Source organism: Alligator mississippiensis, chromosome 10 (assembly GCF_030867095.1).
Source record: "Alligator mississippiensis isolate rAllMis1 chromosome 10, rAllMis1, whole genome shotgun sequence".
In the NCBI taxonomy this organism is placed as follows: domain Eukaryota; kingdom Metazoa; phylum Chordata; order Crocodylia; family Alligatoridae; genus Alligator; species Alligator mississippiensis.
Window position 1 is genome coordinate 19,567,481 of NC_081833.1, and position 12,924 is coordinate 19,580,404.

At 43.7% G+C, this 12,924-nt stretch overlaps 1 protein-coding gene across 2 annotated transcripts in view; it reads right to left on the minus strand.

Moving 5' to 3' along the window:
• Positions 1-12,924, minus strand: part of SPECC1L (sperm antigen with calponin homology and coiled-coil domains 1 like) — a 120,934-nt gene that overhangs the window by 84,341 nt on the left and 23,669 nt on the right. For both annotated transcript variants that reach the window (XM_059713521.1, XM_059713522.1), the window contains exons 4-5: positions 4,887-5,043; positions 1,755-3,388 (exon numbers count right to left, since the gene is read on the minus strand). In XM_059713521.1, coding sequence (XP_059569504.1) covers positions 1,755-3,388; positions 4,887-5,043 — 1,791 coding nt within the window. The remainder of the gene's footprint in view (positions 1-1,754; positions 3,389-4,886; positions 5,044-12,924) is intronic.

Sequence of the window (12,924 nt, forward strand, 5' to 3'; positions counted from 1 at the left end):
AGATGGCAAACAGATAAGCAATTATACACACACTTTCACTAACGCCCTTTGTATTAAATAATTTTGGTGTTTGATCTTGTTTTTTTATCATGGAAAGATAAGAAGCTCCCCTGCCTCCTTCATTCACCAGGACATGGATCCAGCTGTGGCTTCCCCTCTCCTCGCCCCCGCCTTGTGGCGCTGAGCAGCCCTGATATACCAGTGACCTTCCCCTGCCCATGCTGTTGCCCCTCCCTCCCCACCCTCAGCCTTGCCAGTGCCCCTCACTCCCCACCCCAGCCTCCCCAGATCCCTCATTCCCAACCCACTGCATCCAACACCAGGCTCCAGCAGGGATGGGGGTGTATGATCACAAGCACTGTGCTGGTGATGTGCAGGGCAGGGAGAGAAAGAGGAATATACCCACCCCCCGATTTCTGCACCCACAGTGGGGTGCAGAGCTGCAGCCAGGCAGGACAAGCTTTTGGCAGAAGCCACCTCCGCAGCCTAGTGGGCAGGACCCAGTATGGGAAGGAGCACCATGCCACCACGGCAGCCAAGGTAAGGTGCCTCCTGCCCACCTGGCAGCAGCAGGCGGCACAACTCCCTGTGCCAGGTCCCACCTGCTGGACTGCAGAGGTGGCTCCTGCCCAGAGCTGGCCCAGCCTGGCTGCAACCCTGCACCCTACCACACATGCAGAAATCAGGAGGGAAGAGAGGGGGGTTCACCTGCCCTCCCCCCACCCCACCCATGGCCTGTGTGCCCCTCCCCCAAGCCCCACAGATCTCACTGGAGTGACCTGCGGAAGCTGCTCTCCACAACACTGCCTAGCTGCCACATACATGTGGCACCCCCTGCATCCCAACCCCAAGCAGCCCCTTGCACCCTGCAAGGGGAAACCCATGGTTTCCAAGGTTTTTCTCTCTAAAAGGAAAAAATCCATGTCTTTCTGCAGCAAATGGGAAACCTGGATCCCTGGATACTACCCTAAGAAATCCTTGCCTCTCACAATTCCTTGGCCATCAGGACTACAACATTACTCTAACACTACTGAATACAAAAGGAAGTGTGGGTGGAAAAATGGTTCCCACTTACACGTAAGTTATTTTTTGAACAATGGAAGTATTTTCTGTCATCAGTGAGACAAGCTAACTAGTTCTGGTTACCATGTCCTTTGCACTGAGTTACTATTCACAAATTAGAAGAGGAAGATGAGTTCTTCTGCTTTTTCAACTGTAAATGAACCAGTTACCAAACTGAACAAACTGAAGTGAGAAAAATATTCCCCCTTTGCACCTACAGACAGGTCTACACCCATCAAAAGCTGACGTTACTTCAACAAACTCTGGTTCTAGATCCTTGGCCAATGACTTCTCCTAATTCAATGGTGCAACATTCTTTAAAACTTTGGCAACAAACATGAACTACCTGAATATTATTTTAATAGAGTATAGTAAATTTATGCCTTAATACAAGTTGCCGTAATGTCAAATAGATTTCTTTTTGAAGAAAAATTCTACTTCAATTAAAAAAACAACAACCTCTTTTGATTTAAGACACTGATTTTTATCTACGCTCTGACCAATGTCTATAAAAAAAAACTAATTAAAAAAAAAGATATACTTTTTTTTGGGCAGTGGAGAGGTCAGGAAAATGGGAAGATACAGTCTATTTGAATATAGGCATATTCTAGTAACACATAACTTATCACATTCTCCCAAGAAACAATTGGTTTGAAAAACTGCATCCCAAAACCAGTTTTATAAAGCACTACCTTAGCAATTGCATCCTGCAATCTATTGGCATCATTGCGAGTGTGTGCTAGCTCTTCCTGTAGACCACTGGCCAAGGTTTCTGCTTTTTCCTTATCCAGTCTGACACTCTCCAGCAAGTCTTGTATATCCGATTTATCCCCAGAGTTGTGTATGGAATACAACTCAGCCACTTTTTGCTTTTCATGCTCCAACTGAGCTTTTAGCCTGTTCATCTCAATCTGATCACTGGCTACTGTAGCTTTATACTCATCCAAGTTGGCTGCTAGTGCAGTCTTGGTTTTTTGCTCTGACTCAACAATTCGCTCCATGTGGTGGTTGCGTTCCTTTAGCGCACCTATCATTTCTTGGGCCTCTTTATTATCCTGTTCTGCCATCTTGAGAGTGTTGCTCAGATGTTGCTGAACACCCAGCAGTTGCTCTCGTTCAAAACGGGCGTTCTCTGCAAGGTCCATGTAACGTTGCTCTAATTCCATGTAGCGTCCACTCTTCATATCTTCATCAATAACGTAAGAGATGTGGTGTTCATCTAAGAGGGAACGAAAATACTCGATCTGTCGGCTGAAGTGCTCTAGCTTGTCACTTTGTTGGCATAAGGACTCCATAAGAATTACCTTTTCTTCTCCGAGTCTTTCATTTTCACTATTCAGTTCTTGAGTTATTTGTTGTAAATCTGCAAGTTCCTGAAGTGTTGCTTGAAGCTCCTCAGCTGTACTATGCTGGTTCTCTTCCATCTGGTGTATTCGTTCTGTTAGACAAGCTACAGACACTTCACTGGCATTACCACTGCTTCCTTTCCTAGACCTTTCTATGCTTGGCACACCTTCAGACTCTGAAGATGAGGGAGCATCTAAGGCATCGTCACTTGATGTAAGTGGTTGATAAACTTCACTACATTCACTGTCTAAGTTATCCATGGAGTTACTGTGTTGATTATCCATCAAAGTGTTTTCATCCTGACTCAACAAATCTTCCATTGATCCAGGAGCAGAACCTTCCACTGAAGATGTAAGAGTACCACCACCATCACTGTGGTTACTAGTTGCAATTTCTGGGCTCAAAGAAGGGTAACCAAAAAGTTTTTCAGAGTTATCCAGCCTTTGCTCCAAAGAAAAGCCCAAAGCATTTAATCGGTCCTTTAGCATTCGATTCTCATTCTTCAACTGATTAAGCTCTTCTCGGATGGCAGTGTTTTGTTCTTGTAACTGTAGCAATGTAGACTCTACATCAGTTGGCTGGTGAACAACAACAGCCTCTTTTTCCTCAGTCTTTTCATCACTCTCACACTGATCTTCATTAAGGCCCAGTTGAGCACGCATATCTCTGAGTTCATTCTTTAAGTGTAAAATCTCTACATCTTTAGTTTTTGCTAAAGTCAGAAGATCTTTCACTTTAGCTTCTAAAGCAGCTTTGTCACTGATCTGATTGTCCGACTTGGACTTGCTCATACGAACATCAGATTCTGGATTAGTACGACTTCGAGAGCGTTTTGCCAGTACTGTATCATTAGTCCCCTGCCCCATTAAAGGCAGCTTTTTGCTCTGGTTTAGACGGGAACGATCACGTATTCTCTCTCTAGAAGAGCTAGATTCCTTATTTCCAGATGAAGTGCTACGCTTGGTTATGGAAGTTGTACCTATACATTTAAAAAAAATTAAAAATATTAATTTAACCAAAAAAAAAGTAAAAAAAAAAAAATCATATTAAACTATGCATGTTGCCATGCTGCACACCTGAACCTGAATAATAACATTCACATGATTCATAATGTTCAAACTCCCCTGAATGCCTCAGAAATCTGGGCAATTGTATTTTAAAATCATCATTAACTGTTCCTGTCAGTACTTCAACATGCCCTTTCAAAATTAAAATTGGAACACAGTGCTTGCAACAGGCAAAAGACCAATCTCCAAGTTACTAATAAACTGTACAGAAAAGGAATAAATATACATACACTGACATCTCACATTTTCTTAAAGGAAGAGTATTAATTTGAGTACTTGTATATCTGGATCCCCAAGAATGAAATGTATTTGAGTACTTAAATATTCTCACTCTTATCAGAAAATGTTGAAGTAGAGAACCATATTATCACTGCCTACCTGCAAGTAGACTTGCATTTTTGTAAACTATATGGAACCCAAAGAATACCAGTAGACATATTTCCACTAGTTCTGATGAATGTTAAAGAACTTCACACCTTCCTATGCAGAAGCAGGCAATGCTACAACCCTACACAGTGTTTTAATAAAGACATTCACTCCTTAATGCCTCCTGAAGTGGATATTTTTAGCAGCATATGTCTACATTGGCAGCTTCCTCCAGAGATTATCAACATGAACACAATCATTTACTAGACCTAAAAAAGCAGGTATATGTACAGATTAAATTGTTGCCATGTTTTCTCAAATAATACAAGCACCTTTGCCCCCCAAAATTGGGATGCACATTTTAAGCAGGGAAGCTGTTTTCTTTGCTGGAAAGTCTTGCAGCTGCCAATATGGCAGACTCTTGTGTTAACCCTTTCACAGCCGTAACTACTGACTGAGCACTGTAGCTTGTACATGAAGCAACAAGTGAGTGGCCTGTAGTATCTCAATGAGGCTTGTGATATACAAAAATAGTTTATTTAAAAGAAAGCATATAAAGAATTACTTATAATAAAGAAATGACAGGTCTTGCTACTGCCTTTGTAAGAGCCCAGGGAATAAACTTGTGTGACAGAGTAAGTCCTCCAGGAAGCACAGTGTCCAGCAAGCATGGCATTCTAGGAAACAGTATGAATCAGGCAGCAGACACCAAGAACTTCCTGGTGTCACAATTTCTGGACACTTTAGGTTTCCAAGAAGACTTACTCTGCCACAGCCAGCCATGATTCTATAAAAATTTAAAAAAAAAATTGCCTTCAAGAATACAGTGCATGTTTTATTTGGGGCATGGCGTAGGCAAGAAAATACAGTATTCATATAAACGGATAACCAGAGTTATGAGCAAAATGCTCATAAATGTCTTATTTGGCTTTGGCCTTGTTGACCATATTGTATCCTCTCTACACGAAAGTTCTTTCAATATTTTCATATCAGAAGAAACTAAAACCAAGAAAACAATCCATAAAGGTCAGTATTTCTTTTTACCTGTAATAGTCTTGGGTTTATTCTCCAGGTTATTCATGGTGGTCCCTGAAGCTGAAGGCACTGTAGATGTGCAGGTGCTCTTCTTTGCTTTCACACCATTGGTCACAGTCACCCCACCACCAGCCATCCCAGCTAAAAGGTCATCATTACTTTTTGTCTGGAAGCAAAAAAAGGCATAAGTAAGACTAGGTAAGTAGTGGAGGAGCAGAATCATCAACTCCTCAACATTTAAAGTTAGAAGTTAATATGTTAATTTTTATAATCTTTTATATTCAAAACCAAGGATATGCTTTTTGTTTAAAAAAAAAAAAGGCTTACATGTATTTTTAGTTAAAAATCAGCCTGTCCCGCACAGTATTTATTATTCAATGTGTTTTCCCTTTCAACAGTTTCACAATAATGATGGTCACCTGTAATGGATCTTGGGAATGGTCAAAGGTTTATGAGAGTTATGCTTTTTACTTAGAAAACTAGTTATACAACCTAAATTGAGCTCAGAAGAACTATATACTGCTGTGCTTGTTGTACCTGATGATAGAGGAGAGTAGGTATAAAATCTTCTACAATTAAGGTATGCAGCTTATCCCTGAATCAACACAGGAACATCATGACATTCTAAAATGGCTCCTAAAAGCACAGCAGAAGTAAAACAATCAAGTCTAAAAAGTGTTAGAATGGGAGGAAAACCTTACTTTTCTCTCATTTCTCCATGACTATTTCATGAGACAGTTCATGAGAAATGAATCCGTTTACTAGTGAAGGAGGAGATTATGATATGAGGATCATGTAAAGTATAAAAAGTGTGGCGTTCTGAAACACTGTCAGGAAAAGTTGACTGCATCCAAAAGCTCCTTAAGATACAAACTTTAACTAAAAAACTATCAAATTGTAGCATACCAGCTCCAAGACTTCATGTCTAATCTACTTCAGAATAACCCCACACAATAAAATAATTTACAAAGACACGCTGAACAAGTTACTCGTCTTTTGATATTTTCTTACCAAAACTGACAGTGAAATTGTGCAGCTAAATATGACAGTCCAAACAGACTGCCAGTTCTCCACACTTCCGTCTTGTTAAAAGGACAAGTAAATTCAGTCAATTATAACTATTTATATGAATAGTATAAACTCATGCTACTGAACCAAATAGGTCAAGTTGTGAGAATGCTGCCCTGGTGGTGTGATTCAGCTTGGAGGGAAAAAAAACAGCTCTGTGGTAAGCAAAACAGATGTATCTATAATAATAATAGGCTTATTCTGTCTATCCAGAGCACTCTGATTGGTTATCTTGGTAGCCAATCACAATGCTTACTGAAACAACCAATCAGAGTGCTCCAGACAAGCACAGCATTGCTCCACCGAAGGAAAAAAATAAACAAAAAAACCAGCAAGGGGCCTGATCCTTCCCCAGCCCCCGAAGAGCCTGCCCGCCTTTCCTGCAGGGGGGGGGGAGGGGAATGAGCTGCCAGCGGACCCTGAGCTGCAGAAGGCCCCAATGCCTGGGTGGGGTGCCAGAGGATGGGTGCTGCCCAGGGGGCACTGCCTCTGTAGAGGGAAGCACCTAGGTCCCCCACAGCTCAGGGCCGACCAGCAGCTCCCCCCACCCCAGAGCCTGTCCCACGAGCAGGATGGGAGCTAGCTGTGCGGGTGCAGCCCCAGCTCATAGACAGCACCTGCTGGATCCAATGGTGCACGGGGCACTGGAAGCCCGGGTATGCTTGGGGAAGCTCAGGCTTGGTGGACTTCTAGGATCTCATGGCACCATCCCCGCTGCCTTCCAGCCACCTGGAACCACCTGGGAACAGGATGGCTGCCCAGGGAAGGCAGCAGGAGGGCGGCAGGAATGGTGCCTTTCAAGGGTGAGAAGTTGATTCCATTACTGTATTCATTCAAAGTATAACCAGAAATCCGGTATTTAATGAAATACTTTTGCAATAAAAATTTAATCACAAATGTTTTGTGGGTTTCAGCTAGTTATGATAATATTAGTCATGCAAAGTCTTAGAAAAACAAAAGAATTCAAGACAGCCATCCCTCTTCTGCTTTGCCCACAAACTGCTTCTATTCTAACTTGGAAGTCATTAAATACTGTAATTTTGGCTTAGGATGCCATCTTGTGAAACTTTTTCATAAGATTAAAAAACAGAATTGGCCAATGGTTAGTTTTTCTCTTGGTTTAACAATACTTGTAGCAATCTTGCTCCCTCTCTTTCTCCCCCCTGCTCCCTTTTTTTTCTTTTTAAAGAAAAGAACATTGTAAAAACAAGGACATTTCTATGACATACTCATTGAAATTTGTAAGTTGATAGCTGGGTTGATTTCTGAAGGAACCAGTTCATTCCAGTGGGTAAATAAAAATAAAAAAGACAGTTCCCTCAAATCCTGCACATACTATAATTGCTTTATTTAGCCTAAGTATAAGTATACTGCATTTTTAGGTAGCTTTTCTATATGTGAAGTCAAGCACTGAAAATGAAGGAAATTTGTGCAGCCATATTTTGGACCCCGTATCCATTGGCAACACAAAGCTATTACATGCAGCTAGCAGACACCACACAGGCGAGGGAGGCGGTGGTCATGGGATATCTGAACTACCCAGGTATCTGCTGGGAGGAGCAGACAGCCAAAACAAGCCACTCATGGAGGTTCTTACACTGTGTGCAGGACCTCCACCTAACCCAGGTGATGTCTAGTCCCACCAGGGGTAGCACCTTGCTTGACCTGGTCTTAGCAACAGGGGATGATCTCGTGGGGAACATGCAAGTTCATGGTAGCCTGGGAGATAGTGACCATCACTTGGTCGAGTTCACTATCTAGTGAAGGGTGGGTAAAGTAACTAGTGGGGCTAAAGTGTTGGATTTCAGACGGGCCAACTTTAGCAAGCTTAGAAGGCTTGTTAGTGAGGGGATGCAACTCAAGAACATAGGGCAAATGGGGGTCCAGGAGGGTTGGAGGTATCTCAAGGGAGTGATCCTTGGGGCTCAAAAGGAGTCTATCCCATTACGTAGGAAGGGAGGTAAGAGGGCAAAAAAGCCCCCTTGGCTGAACAGGGAACTCTAGGAGAATCTGGGAGCAAAGAAAGAGATGTATAGGCAATGGAAGCAGGGAGCAGCCACCAAGGAGGAATATATCTCCCTGGCGCGCTATTGCAGGGAATCAGTTAGACAGGCCAAGGCAGAGCTTGAGCTCAGGCTGGCTTCAACAATCAAGAACAATAAAAAGTCCTTCTTCAGGTATATAGTGGGCAAAAGGAAAGCTCAGTCACATAGGGCCCCTGCAGGACAAATCAGGACAGTTGGTGGTTGACGCGGGGAAAAAAGCAGAACTCTTCAATGAGTTCTTTGCTTCAGTATTTCTATGTACCAGCCAAGCCAGTTTCCCCACCTCGATCATTGACGGATGTCCACAGGGAACCAGTCCACCTACGGTTAGCTCTGAAATAGTTAAGGAGCTCCTGGAGGAGCTGGATGGGTAAAAGTCAGCAGGCCTGGATGACATCCATCCATGGCTGCTGAAAGAACTGGCCAGTGTAATAACTGAGCCACTGGCATAGCTGTTCGAGCACTCGTGGTGCTTCAGCCAGGTCCCTGAGGACTGGAGAAGGGCCAATGTGGTGCCCATTTTCAAGAAAGGGAGAAGGGATGAGCCAGATAACTTTAGACCAGTCAGTCTTACCTACATTCCTGGGAAAATGCTAGAGAAAATAATCAAAGAACACATTTGTGCAGACCCAGCAGGGGAAATGATGCTGAGGGGAAACCAGCATGGGTTTGTCACAGGTAGATCCTGCCTGACAAACCTTGTAGCCTTCTATGACCAGGTCACACACTGCCTGGACGTGGGAGCTGAGGCTGATGTCATCTTCCTGGACTTTAGGAAGGCCTTCGACACAGTTTCACACCCTGTCCTCATTGGGAAGCTAGCAGACTGTGGAGTGGACCCCTACACAGTCAGTTGGGTGGCCACCTGGCTTAGGGACCACACCCAGAGAGTGGTGGTGGATGGTTCCTTCTTGGCCTGGAGGGAAGTGGGCAGTGGGGTCCCGCAGGGTTCGGTCCTCAGACCAATATTATTTAATATCTTCATCAGCGATTTGGACAAGGGCATGGAGAGAACCCTCTCCAAGTTCACTGATGATACCAAGTTATGGGGCAAAGTTAGTACAATGGAGGGCAAGGAGCAGATTCAGGCTGACCTGGACAGGTTGGATCAATGGGCAGAGAGAAATAGGATGCAATTTAATAAAGATAAATATAAGTTACTCCACCTGGGAAGGAGGAACCCCCAGTACACCTATAGGGAGGGAAGTGTCCTCAGCAGCTCAGAGGCAGAGAGGGATCTTGGAGTCGTAATTGACTCCAATATGAACATGAGCCGGCATAGTAACGAGGCCATCAACAAGGCCAATCGCACCTTGTTGTGCATTAGCAGGCGCATGACTAATAGAACAAAGGAGGTGATGCTCCCCCTCTATGCGGCACTGGTCAGGCTGCAGTTGGGAGTACTGTGTCCAGTTTTGGGCGCCACACTTCAAGAGAGATACGGGGAATCTCGAGAGGGTCCAGAGGAGGGCCACTCGCATGATTAGTGGCCTTCATGATAGACCCTATGGGGGGAGGCTGAGAGAGCTGAATCAGCCTTCACAAGAGACAGCTGAGGGGAGATCTTGTGGCCGCCTGTAAATTTATTAGGGGAGGTCAACGGGGAATAGGGGAAGCGCTGTTTACTAAGGTGCCCCAGGGAGTGACTAGGAATAATGGGTGTAAACTAGTTGAGAGTGGATTTAGGTTAGATATTAGGAAGAAATTTTTCACAGTAAGGGTGGCCAGGATCTGGAATGGGTTTCCAAGAGAGGTGGTGCTATCACCTAGCTTGGAGGTCTTCAAGAGGAGGCTAGTCAGTCACCTGGCTGGGGTCATCTGACCTCGGTCCTCTTTCCTGCCAGGGGCAGGGGGGTCGGACACGATGATCCATTGTGGTCCCTTTCGACTCTACAATCTATGAATCTATGAACACATTCCATTTTTTCTGCAGGAACCCCTTACATTATACTATGGACAGGATACGCAGTGCTCACTGAATGAGCAATTATACAATATTTAATTTTACCCTCATTGTTCAATGTATTGTTCCATATGTTATTTGCTACACATCATTCAACTTGTACTCTGAATACAGAAATATTGATTTCTATATTGGATTTTCTATGGCGCTTATTTTAGCAGCTGAATATTTCATATGAATCTCTGCAGCAAGCCTGTGGTAAGTAGCAGCATTATTCTCATTTTACTGATGGAGCTAAGGCCTATGTGAGGCATACCGTAACCCTGAGTGTCCAGCCTAAGATGCTCAAGTCCCTTTTTTCAGAGAACCTGGCAATTTTTAGAGCTTAATTTGTTCAAAGCACAGGTCTCCCTCACCTCAGTTGCAGTAGAAAGCCCTGATCTAGATATGGCATTGCCTCATCTTCAGCCACGGAGCTTCAGGCCTCTCCAAACTGGAACTCTAGGATTTTGCTGAGACTGTCTTGTAAAACTTACAGAACATTAGAGAGCAAAAACAGCTGATGCTCAGTTTTCTGGTTTATATTCAGTACAGCAACCATTCTCAGTGCTCTCTGCAAATAAGACCACAAATGTCCAAACCTAGAATCTTCCCCGCTCCCAAAAAAAGGAGATAAGTGGTGGCCACCTATGACAATACACTTCCTCAGCCACTCCATGGCAGAAAAAAGAACAGTGGGCAATTAATGCAACTGAATATACTCCCACTCAATTTGAGCCATAGTAAACTAAACCCATCATCACCATCTACACATGCATTTAAGTGCAGTAATTTACTGTGATGTAGGATAGTACCCGTGTCTGATGGGACTACCCCACACCAGAGTAAATTAATCTATTGTGCACTAATTGCGGCACACATGTAGATGGTGATGCTTTACTGCATATTAAATTAGACTAATGCACAGTAAAACTCAAGTGTAGATGTACCCAGTATGGCTGAGATGGCATTCAACTGTCTAAACTAACTGTCTCTTCCCCCGAGTCCCACCTCACTCACTACATACCCTCCCAATTTTGCAGCAAATACAGCAAAGGTTCTACGGAAAAAGGGCATAGCTGCATTTAAAGACAAACTTAACACTGGCCTGTAGTCGTATTTCAGAAGGGTTTAAAAGGAAACACATCACAATTTTATGGTTAACTTCATGTTGTCACTACAGGTTGGAATCAAGGTTGTTACAGTGCTTTGTGCATTTCCATTCTTTACTAGGTTTGCATTAATTTTTTGTATAGGCAAAAGGCAGAACAGTGCCATCTTATAATTTAGGTTGAACTCAGAATTTCCTTGGTCTGTATAAAGGCTTGGTTTGAGGATAATTATCATATCTGAGTAATATATTCTAATCTAAATGATAGATATGCTCTCAATCTTAGCTCTATATGTACTTTCTGCCCAGCAATATACATGATACAATTAATACATTTGTTGTTTTACAATATAATTTTAAAGTTCAAGATTACATTTTCTGAAACAAAGAACTGGAACTGGTCTCCTGTCCATTATGTCCAATCTCCTTTGCTTGCACGTAATCATTCACCCAAAGGAATCTTCAAAATTGTCTCTTCAAACTCTCATGCGCAACTACAGGGCACAATACCCAAAACACCATGGACACTCTATGTTATGGGTAAAAGCAGAAGAGATGGTAGCAGTGATCACAATGATAGGGAAGTAGTTGGCTAATGTATGCTCAGAAGATCCTACAAAAAGGACCATGCCCAAACTACAGAGAAAGGCAAAACATGCATAGCCCTTACAAATCTGACCTGGGGGAAAAATTCCTTCCTGACTCCAATCTGATGAACAGCTCAACCTTGAGCAGAAAAGCAAGACTATGCAGCCAGGAACCTCAGAGTTTTCTGAGCACTGGCAAGCAGACACTATCAGTGCCCACTAGTCAAATCCCAGCCTTAGCTGTGGCCAATACCCCGAGTCTTCCAAAGGGAAGGACAGGAAGGGACACCCCCAAAAGCCAGCAACATTTCTGAGGAAAAAAAAATTCCTTACTGACCCCTTGCAGGCAACCAGCAAAAGCCTTGAAGCATGGGATTGCCCAATACCTACCACGCTGAGTTTCCCCTGTACCCCAATAGAAGAATGCAAATACAGGATTCTACATACTATAAACACCAACATTCCTTATCCTATTATGCCATCCTTCCATAAACTTATCAGTTCAAACAACAAAACTGGAGAGAGCAGTATGCCAGAGACTTCATAGAAAAATCACTAAGAAGAAAAGGACATAAAAACATTTCTTTTAAAATAGCACAATTGATTATTGTCTCTCAAACCAATAAATGTAGATGTAAATTGTCAGTACTGTACTAGTAAATGTACAAACTACAGGTCAGTCGCATCATACGTGCATTTAACTTGCGCAAATTCAACTACACACGGGGGGAGGGGGCAGGGCTTGAGTTTGCACATGGCACTGCCACATACCTGGAGGCCCATTATGGCGGTGACGGCCACTGCCTCCAAAACCTCCCACTGTCACCAGGGAGCCGTGCCCGGAGCTGCGTGGCCGGCCGCCGGGCGGCAGCGTGGTGGTAGCCGGGTGGCACGCACCCATTCCCACCACCACCACCACCCTGTGCTGCGCTGCTACCGCTGGCCGCACAGCTCTAAGCACAGTGATGCATGCAAACTCAAGCCCTGCCCCCCCTCCCACCCTGCGTATAGTCACTGATTTTGCCTTACGCGCTGACTTCAGCACCTAACCCCTGTGCAAGATGCGACTGACCTGTACAGCCTTTTAACTGATACAGATGGAAACCTGACACACAACTGGCTTGACAATAACTCCCTGTGGGTTATAGGATGATGTAGCTAAAACCTAGCTATAACAAAGTTGCAACGACACTTAGTTGCTATTTAAGAACTTTCTTACCATGCCTAAAATGCATATAATTGCCATTATATTCTACTTCTACACTCAGCACCATCAGAAGTGCTGTTGTTAAGA